This window comes from Hibiscus syriacus, unplaced genomic scaffold, assembly GCF_006381635.1.
Source record: "Hibiscus syriacus cultivar Baekdansim isolate YM2019G1 unplaced genomic scaffold, ASM638163v2 tig00110328_pilon, whole genome shotgun sequence".
In the NCBI taxonomy this organism is placed as follows: Eukaryota; Viridiplantae; Streptophyta; class Magnoliopsida; order Malvales; family Malvaceae; genus Hibiscus; species Hibiscus syriacus.
In genome coordinates, this window is record NW_024062685.1 from 2,136,485 (window position 1) to 2,146,921 (window position 10,437).

Genomic DNA, 10,437 nt, shown 5'->3' on the forward strand with positions numbered 1-10,437 from the left:
TGACATTCTTCTTTGAGAGCATCATAACACATGTTGTTACTCTACAAAATCCGGGTATAACTGGCTTCTCATGGCAGCTGGTACAGAGTGTGACCGATTTTCGATTTGGAAAGCTTTGACGAAGCTCCCCATTCTCCCAAAGATCAAGGTTTTTTGGGTGGAGAGTTTGTCATGAATCGTTGCCTACGAGAGTGAAGCTTGCTACCGTGGGACTTGGCCATCGAAGTTGCTCGATGTGCGAAAATTTGAATGAGACTACTCTCCATGCGCTTAAGGAGTGTACTGAGGCAAAGGAGGTGCTTACGCTTTTCGGTTTGAACCGATCCATCATTGACTCAAGAGCTTCAAGTTGCAAGGTTTGGATGGAAGAATCAGCAACAAAGCTTGATCAAGACGGCCTCTCCAAGCTTGTTGCTCTTATTTGGAACATATGGAATCACCGGAATAAATGGGTTCACGATAAAGAGCTTCAAAGGACAAGCGAAGTGGTGAATACGACATGGATGCTAGTTGAGGATTTTAAAAAAGATTCAGGGACTCTTTTCCACGCCCCTATTAGAGTTGGTTGTTCTCTCCCTAAATGGTGGAGTAAACCAGAGGTAAACCGAATTAAAATCAATGTTGATGGAGCTTTCAAGACCTCCTCTAGGGCTGCGGCAATTGGTGTTATTGCTAGAGATCACCATGGAATGATGGTGGGTGGACTTGCGCGTAACCTTGAAGGTACCCACACGGCAGAATCGGTGGAAGCCTTAACTTTCACAGAGGGCCTTAAATTCGCCACCGAGAACGAATGGGATTTTTCAATCATAGGAGATGCAATCTCCATTGTAAATCGATTGGCGAACCACCAAGAGGACATTTCAATCATTGGATTGTTGCTCAATGAGGCACGTGCACTAATGCTTCAAGCTCCGACCCTCAAGGTTCACTATGTTAATTGAGAGATGAACCGAGTAGCTCACATCCTTGCAAATTGGGTCTTGTCGAGGACCAATCCTTTTTGGTTTTATTTCGATGAACCGGAATGTATAAAAAACAATGTTATTCTTGACGCCATTGGCATTTGAATGAAACAGTCTTTAATTTCAAAAAAAAAAAAAGACAAGTACTAAGGTAAGACACTTTTAGTGATTTGTAAGTCAGTTGCGAGCTTTTTGGTGCTATTTATACTAGTGAACATGGTTGGTCAAACGACACTGTTTTGATTTAACGTCTTGCTTCCAGTCAACTAAGCCTGATTTCCAAGCAGTGCTTGTGATGGTAAAACAGTTGCTGAGCTTCACCTAAAATTAATAGGGCATGATGTTTGAATACCAATGGCACTTTTTTCGCCCTGTATAATTACTCTAAAGAAATTAAGAAACCTTGAATGCCAATAATACTTTCTACCATTACGATTTTTTCCTACATGGCAATATCCAACCACTCTAGTGTTGTAATAAAATATGCATCATGATCTCTAAAGTAGGACCACTACATGGTCTAGGGCCTTAAGGCCATTACAACTATGTCTATATGTACTTCTTTTTGGTTTGCGACCACATGATTTTGGTTCTTTCAAAATTGTCTTTACTCTGTGTGTCATATAAGCTACAAGTTTTTAATCGATTCATTTTGCTGCTACTTTGGCATGCTTCATATTTTTCTCAAGGCATGCCTTGTGATATGTTCTAGTTTCTGTTGTTTGCGGTGCCTTGAGAGACCGTAGGTTCCCCCCCCCCCCATACAAGCTAAAGAACTGCCTTATTTAGAGTGTACAGTTTCTGTTCTGACTGATTATGAAACAGCTAATAACTACCTTGATTGGGAGGTAATAACTACCTTGATTGGGAGGTATGTAATTCATCTCAATTTGGATCTTTTAACATCTGATCAATTAATACAGACTGTAACATACACTGCCTGAATGTATTGGTTGATCAAATAATTCCCAGTTTTGAATATCCTGATTGGGTACGGCCGTCCTTTTCTTTCGATGTCCTGGTGGATTGTTTTTCCTCCGTATTCAATTTTTTCCTCTGTTTCTCCTTTGATGTTTCTCTCTAATTCTTTCTGCACTTTAGTTATTTCTTCCTCATTAATTTTACGTCCTACTCTGTAATTTTCGTTTGCATTTTTCTTTCAGGTTGGAAAGCATGGCATAATTATTGAGTTTGTTGATGATTATAATACAAGGCGAAGTGCTACGTACTTACCTGATGTGCCGGCACACGAAGGTAGACTTCATTGCTCGTTTTATGTCGAATGCGGTTATATGATATGATGCAGACTTTTCTTTCTCCTCTTTTATGTTAATTACATATATATACACACGTCTCTGCATGTGCATGTCTAAGTACAAATTTTGCAAAAATTTTAGATTGAGAAGTTGGTCTGTGCCAAACTTTTATGGCATAATGACAATAAATGAGTGTCCTATTAAGATAGTTTGCAACGAACCTAGTTTTTGGGAGCAAATTCTCATGTGGTTTGGTGCATTTATATCTGCTCTCAAGTTGGACTAAGGTGGAGGCAATCCACTCGCTCGTCCGTAAGGCAGGGTTCAGTGGCCCCATCACCGAGTCGCTCAGGAATCGTATAAAACTCACTCGCTACCAAAGCTCCTTATTTACTATGAGCTACGTTGACTATGTCTCCCATGTGAAGGCAACAAGGGGTGGCGGCGCCAAGGTCGGAAAACAATGATTCTTCCGACAGCTATTGCCCAAAAGGGGTAAAGCTGCTTTGGCTAAATTACAAGGATATGATATCAAACAAAAGAAAAAAGAAAAAATGGGTCGAACAGATTTGATTGTGCTCCAACCCAGTGGTGTGTGTAATTACAAATAACATTCTTCAAATTCATTTGATTTTGAAGAAATAAACCAATCAATGCTTGATGTCAAGTGTTCTGCAACTTGTGGGAAACCTGTTTAGTTTAATGCCAGACAGATCTCAATGTGACTTGAAATGGGAAATATGTTTGTTCCCGTCTCTTGTTTAGACTTAATTATGTAAACATGGATTTGAGTGTGAGCGTTTTGAATCTACTTTGATCATTTTATTATTTATTTGATTATAAATGATTTTTTTAAAGTTTGTTATTTAATTATTTGGCTTTAAAATTCCGACACTCTTTTATGGGCATATACATCTAGGCTAGACTTGTTACTGGTCATGTTGCAACCTAATTTCATCATATTTTTAAAATCCAATTAAATTATAGAATTTTCGTCAACTTAAAAATTATAAAATTTATAAATAAATAAGAGTCAATTAAATTGAATACAAATAAAACTCGAGAGGTTTGGCATGTCACTTACCCTATTATTAAATTCAAGTGGACTAAATCTGATCCACACGATGTTGACATGATAAATCCTTACTAGTTAATGATTTTTTACACAATTAAATAAAATAGAGCCCTGAACTGTTGCTCATGCTGCTCCCACTTATAGCCGGCTCTGCATGTAGCCAATCACATGTAACAGTTTTTCTCTGATAGAGGGGCTGTAGAAGACGAAATGAAACCCAGGAGGAATCATTTTAAACCCTTTATTGCACTCTCTTCACTTGTATTTATAGAGTTAGACATGGGGTTCAATTGAAGATTTTCTATTGATGAAGATTTTTGGAGCTCTTTCATTGTTATTCTTGCAACGTCTGTTAGCGTTGAGATCAATTTGTTACAAATCGATGTGATTAATTTATTAGTTTTGAGACTTCATTAAAAAAAAGCAAAAACTTATTTAAATATAAGTAATCGTTTATGTAGTTTGCCCTAATGTTAATAAACATTAAAGTTCTTTTAATAATAGAATGACTTAATAAAATAATATTCTATAATTAATAGATTATTATATAGCTTTAAATAGTTTAAGGACTTAATAAAATAAAACTCTATAGTCTAAGAGATTTGTGTACTTTACCCATGAAACATTATCATATTAGAAAAACAATCAAACATTAAGGGGACAAAAAGAGCATTAAGCCTAAAAGAAGCTTCGCCTACGTACTTGACAATATCACCCCTACTCCTTTCAGTTTAACAATCCAAAATAAATTCCGACCTGTTTCAGGTGAGCTTCTCTCGATCTTCCAACTTCTTTCTTTGATTTTCTTGGTAATTATTTTCATCTCATATTCTTCTCTCAATTATCAAAATATTTAATTAGATCTACCAAGTCTTTTATTCAGTCTTTAATCTTCTTTGTGTACCATTATTTTAGGTGGGAAAGTACAGAGATTTGTCGTAAAATAAAAAAAAGGGAAAAAAGCCCATCCTTTTGAAATTCAGCATAGATAGATTGCTTCTTCGATTTTCCCTTTGAGATTCTGTTGGGAATTTAATTAATCATTAGGGTTTCGTTCTTGAGTTTCGTAAGATCTGCTTAAGAAAAGGGTATTTCCCCCCTTTCATGTAGCAATATATCTTTGTTGCAGCTTGCATATTTAGGCATGAATTAGTTGTACCAAAATTTGGAGAAAGTTAATTTCTCTATTTTTTTTAGTCATGTGTTTTTATGTTAGGTTGAAATCTCAGTGGATTCATTCAGTTTCAGTTGCATTTATCATTTTTAAAGTAAACTTAAGCTTCACTGGAACAGACTTTTTTGTTTTCGGTTTGGCATTTGTTTCTTCGTTTTTGGGGAAAGAAGCTTAATTTTGTAGTAATGTTCGTAAATGCTTTCTAAGTTAATTGTTATCTGCAGATCTTGAAACATTGGAATATTCTACTGAGAAATGAATCAAAAAGGTTTGATTTATAGTTTTGTTGCGAAAGGAACTGTTGTTTTAGCAGAGCACACATCATATTCTGGGAACTTTAGTACCATTGCTGTTCAATGTTTACAGAAGCTGCCTTCAAATAGCAGCAAGTTCACATATTCTTGTGATGGTCACACATTTAACTTCCTCGTTGACAATGGATTTGGTACTATTTTCTCGTTATTTCTTGATGTTGGTCAAATTTTTATATTAGAATATGAGATTGATGGTGTTTGTTTCCACTTGCAGTGTTTCTTGTTGTTGCAGATGAATCGGTTGGCAGGAGTGTGCCTTTTGTTTTTCTTGAGCGAGTGCTAGATGATTTTAAACAGCGATATGGTGCGAGTATAAGAAATGAGGGTTCCCATCCTTTAGCTGCTGCTGCTGATGATGACGACTTATTTGAGGACCGATTTAGTATTGCATATAATCTTGACAGAGAATTTGGGTAAGTAAATGCTTGGCAAGGTTAAATTGTTACATTTGTCCAGTTATCCTATGCAGTTCATATACATGATAGTATAATCCTAACCTGTAGTACCTTTCTATGTACAACAGTCCAAGGCTTAAGGAGCACATGCAATATTGCGTGAACCATCCAGAAGAAATTAGTAAGCTCTCAAAATTAAAAGCTCAAATAAGTGAGGTGAAGGGAATTATGATGGATAACATTGAAAAGGTATGTATTTATTTTCTTGAGAAGTGGTATAAGTATGGAAAAAGTGGATGTGTTATTTTGAATGTAGAGATTAAGTATTTTGTAACAATCTTCCTTTCCAGTGGCTGGTATACAGATTTCTTTGGTTACCATTGAACTTGTCTATAAATATTTTACTTGTTATGCCGTTTGTTTCTCAGCATTCATGTTAGCTGTTGTTATTAGTATTCAAATTTTTATTATCCGTTCTTTGTGCATTTATGTTTCAAATGTTTATGTGTAGTCATATATACGACCTTTTCATTTTATGCCTGTATCCAACAACTGTGGATTGTTCAAGTGGAAGTTCGATTTTCAAAGTTTCTTCTGCATTTTATGGTTTCTAACAAGACTTTTCATTCTTGGAAAATGATAGATGTTATGATTAGGCTTTGGAATTGCATGTTAGTATTTTTTGGTAGAATATTTATTTATTTATTTATTTATTTTCTTTGAAGCAGTGGTAGAGTGATATTTTTTAGGTAGAAAATTACCATTAGGTTCCGATTTCATGTGGATCATGGGAATTTCAAAATTTCAGAGGTGGTAACTATAGGTGACAATTGGAAGAAGAAAGCCCCCTTCCCATCAACAACAAACACCACCCCACCCCCCCCCCCCAAAAAAAATATAAGAAAAAAAGGATGGAAAGGTCTTATGTTGCAGGGTAACATTGTTGGATTTGAGGCTTTATGACGAGCTGCTTGATTATCAGGAAATAGTCATAGGCTTTTGTTGCTTAAACCCTATTTCACGTCGTTAATCCCCTAAAACTTTGGTCTGAAATTTAGTTTGAAGATGCTATTTCATTACTTGTATCCCTTCTCTATCATCAGTAATAATGACCATATCATCCATATGTCAATCAATAGAACTTTCTCCTTTTGTTTGCCAATAGTTAACTTCATTGCATCTCTAAACAATGCCCTAGGAGATTGTTTTAACATATGTGAAGTCTTCTTCAAATAACACATTAGCTGTAACTCCCCCTGAGTAAGGGATTTATTTGGGTTCTCATGACATTCGTCCTCAAAGTCGCCATGGAGATTTTTAACGTCTGACTGAAATAAAAGCCCATAAAAAAGTAGTTGTCAATGTGAAAAGAAAGGAGCAGAGGTAGGTCTCTGGTTGAGGTAGTAACTTGCAGGCATAAAGCTTGGTTAATATGGCAAATCTGGTGCTCTTGGTCAACTTTTACGAATAGCTGACTAGATTGTGATGAGTCTTTGAATATAGTAGGGTTTGGTTGATGGATCAGATTTTCTTGGTGATGTTCTTAGGCATCAAATTTCACCCGTATGTGCTGAGTGATGACTATGTATGTAATAAGGAAAGAACATTTCTTGATTGTTTTGGTGCATTAATGCCTTTTTGGTTATGCAATGTTTCTCCTTAGCTCTAGGTGCTTCGATTCTAGGGGATTTGATTCTGATATTTATTTCCTATAATTTCCTTATTAGTTTAAATAAACTTTCCTAATGAATTAGGATACTTGCCTGATATTTTGCTTTCCTTGTTAATTTATGAAAATAGGGTTTTATTTCATAATTTGTAAGCCTTCTATATAAGAGGTAAATTATTAGTGGATAAAATAAGTTGAAAGTTTTTACAGTAGGTAAACTCCCTTGGAGTTGCAACTTGCAACACCATTGCCAAAACTAGGAATTGAAATAAGGTTAAAAATCCTTTCTTCGGAACTGATTTTCAAGATTATATTCATTTTCCCTTGTTGCCTACAAGCTGTAGTGTCATACTTATTTATATCCTATATACATTGATTACATTTATCTAATGGATCATAGTTACTAATGTCTTCCAGTTCAGCATTCTCTGTGTTGTTCACTTTGTAAAATCATGGCTTAAGTTTGTTAAGGTTTCTGGGTTCAAAAGATTAGAAAGGGTCAGTGAAGGATATAAAAGAGCTATTCTACTAAAAATGCCACAGCAAGGTACTTGGCTTGAGAATTTTTATGATATGCGTTCATTTGGGCTTTTTGACAAAGCTATATATAAAAGCTTCTCCAGAAAAGTACTAATATGGTTTAGTAACACAAGTACTGAGATTTTTCATGTTCGCATTATGTACTTAATAATTCATAAATTAATAAAAGGGAATTATTATACAAATTCATCTTCCTTTTCATTTTAAAGAAAAAAAACTTGAATTGATTTGAATATTTTTTTTATAAGAACTGATTTGAACAGAAAAAATACTTTTATTAAAATTTCCCCCTTTTTTATTTACATATGAACAAATTTTGTTGAATTTTCCATCAGCTAAAGCTAATGGTGTGGATAATTGAAGGTTGAATCTTCTATTTTGTTTATTTACTGAAAAAAGAGAAGAAAACTGGCTACCATCAAATGTCATCACTAGTTTCTAAAGAAATTTACATTGTGATTTTTTAGTTATTGCCATATGAGATGCAAAAGCCATCTTGCTCTAGCATTTACTTCTGCAGCAGACGTAGGAATGAGTTTTCCCGTGCATTAGTTTAGTAACTTACAGTATGGTCTCAGTCCAAACTTATTATAGTAGTCCAAACTTATTATAGTACCAAACCAAATATCTACTTGTGCCTTTAGATGCTTTTGAGTTTTTTTGGCTGCTAGTAGTGCACATGCCTATGCATAGATATGGTTTAATGGATTTACTTTAACAAGACCTAAAACTTTTCATTCCAAAAGTTCATATTTCAAAGTTCGGGACCATGTCTGAAATGAATGTTTCCCCATGGCATAACAGCTAGCGTTCGGTTCACTAATTCCGTTGTTGAACAGGTTTTGGATCGTGGGGAGAAGATTGAACTTCTAGTGGACAAAACAGAAAACTTGCAATTCCAGGTTGGTGCCATATTCTCTTTTGCGGTTTAGTTTAGGGTCTGGGTAAGCTCATAATATGGTTTTGTAATAATATTGTAGGCTGATAGCTTCCAGAGGCAAGGGCGGCAACTGCGACGGAGGATGTGGCTGCAGAATCTGCAAATGAAGCTGATGGTAGGAGGAGCTGTAGTTGTGTTGATCATTCTTCTGTGGCTTTTTGCGTGTGGAGGTTTCAAATGTTGACTTTGATCAACCAAAGTTAAGAACCATTGAATTGTGTTTTGTTTTATATATTGTAATAGTTATGCTCTGGTGTCTTGTACATGGATTCCTGTTGGTATGTGTAGCACTCTACCTTGCTGTTTTTTTATTTTTTAATTATTATTTTGTACTTATGTTCCAAATATATATATATATATATACTTTTATAAGCTTTTAACTTTTAATTTAAAAAAATCGTTTTCTTTTTGAAAATAAGTGTATTTTGGTATGAATTAAATATCAAGAGATTATTCAGAATATGAATTCTATGAAAATTGAGAGGGAAAAAATTGAGAAAAATAGTAAGGTGTTGTACTGAACTACAAGCTGAAAAATACTTCCCTTGAGATCCTTTGGATTTGATTTTCAATATCTACATTTTGTGGTCGTGTAGCATGCAAATGCTATGATATTAGAGTCAACCATAAAATATGGACCGGTTGTCAATTGGGTGTAGGGATGTAAAATCTTGTAGTGGTTTAGGTTTTAGTTGGATCTTGTTTGGTAAGGTAAAATCGGATATGGGTGGTGTCAGGTCAATTTGATGGTTCGACATGGATTAAGTTGGGTTCAAGTTGGATCAGTTCGGGTCATTTTCAGGTTGATTTGACATCGGATTCAGGTCGGGTTAATTTCAGTTTGGATCGATGTCAGTTTAGGTAAAAACGATTCAAGTCCGAAGCAGTTAAATACCAACTTAATTCAGGTTCAAATGGACTTCAGTCGGATCTCGTTCAGATCATGTCACATCATTAACAGAAAAAATTCAAGTTGGATCTTATCGGATACGGAATGACTTCAAGTCCGGTCATTTTTATTTTTGGATTAATTATTTTTTGTCTTTCATGAACGTTGAATTGTAATTTGTAATTTCATATAATTTAGAGTAAATTACAAAAAATATAAATCATTATGGATCAATTTTGATAAAAATGTAATTTGAAGGACTAAATTGAACAAACATGAAATTACAAATAAAAATTTAAATAAATTAAACAACATGCATTGATGGGGATCAAATCGATATAATTTTAAAATGTTAAGTCGAAATTAATATAAAATTGGACTAAATTGTATTCATTTTAAAAAGTTGGTGAACAAAAGTTTATAGAGTTTGGAAATTATAATATAATTTATAAAATTTGAAATTAAGTTTATTACGTGATTTATATGGTATGAAATAAATTACAAAATATAAATAAGTATGGTCAATTTCATATACAAATATAATTTTAAGGATTAAATTGAATAAATATGAAATTAAAAATTAAAATTTAAATAATTAAACAACACAGAGGGATCAAATGGAAATAATTGTAAAATGTGAAGAAAATTTGTTAAATAGACTGAATTACATTCATTTCAAAAGTTGAGGAAAAAATTGAAACAATTATATATATATATATATATATATAGGGTAGTTCTGCGGTGCGACGCCTAAAAAACGGCTAATATACGGTGTGACCGGTTAAACAAGTGACCGGTTAAAATTTAGACCGGTTATGTTATATTATTTAACCGGAAATATTATAAAGTACAATAACATACTAGGTAGCGCTTATATAATGTAATAGGTAGCGCTTATATTGACCTATTTTATAAGTAAACCGGTATATTTATACCGATAGCATTACAAATTTACCTATTACATTATAATATGTTGAAAGTGTCTATATTTTTTTATAAAAAAGATCGATACTTTTTTTAAAGTTATGTAATTTATGTTTCAATTTTTTAATAGTGTTTCATGTTTTCCACCTACAATATTAATTTAATAATTTCATTTGCACAAAATTATCTATTACATTATAATTCTGGGTTCCGATGTGTAAATGTCGACACTTTTTGACAATGTATCGACACATTTTTCTTCCAATCTGGACATAAAGTACCGACACAATATTAAA

At 33.9% G+C, this 10,437-nt stretch overlaps 1 protein-coding gene across 2 annotated transcripts; it reads left to right on the forward strand.

The window, feature by feature from the left end:
- Positions 1–4,054: 4,054 nt before the first annotated feature.
- On the forward strand, positions 4,055–8,557 carry LOC120118460 (vesicle-associated membrane protein 727-like). Of its 2 annotated transcripts, XM_039138488.1 has the most exons (6): positions 4,055–4,105; positions 4,695–4,915; positions 4,999–5,197; positions 5,308–5,428; positions 8,228–8,290; positions 8,369–8,512. In XM_039138488.1, exons 2-6 carry the CDS (start codon positions 4,726–4,728, stop codon positions 8,510–8,512), a joined length of 717 nt encoding a protein of 238 aa, XP_038994419.1. In that variant the 5' UTR covers positions 4,055–4,105; positions 4,695–4,725. The 2 variants fall into 2 exon arrangements, with proteins under 2 accessions (XP_038994419.1, XP_038994420.1); XM_039138489.1 differs by lacking the exon at positions 4,055–4,105 and having other exon boundaries at positions 4,726–4,915; positions 8,369–8,557.
- The last annotated feature ends 1,880 nt before the right edge of the window (positions 8,558–10,437 follow it).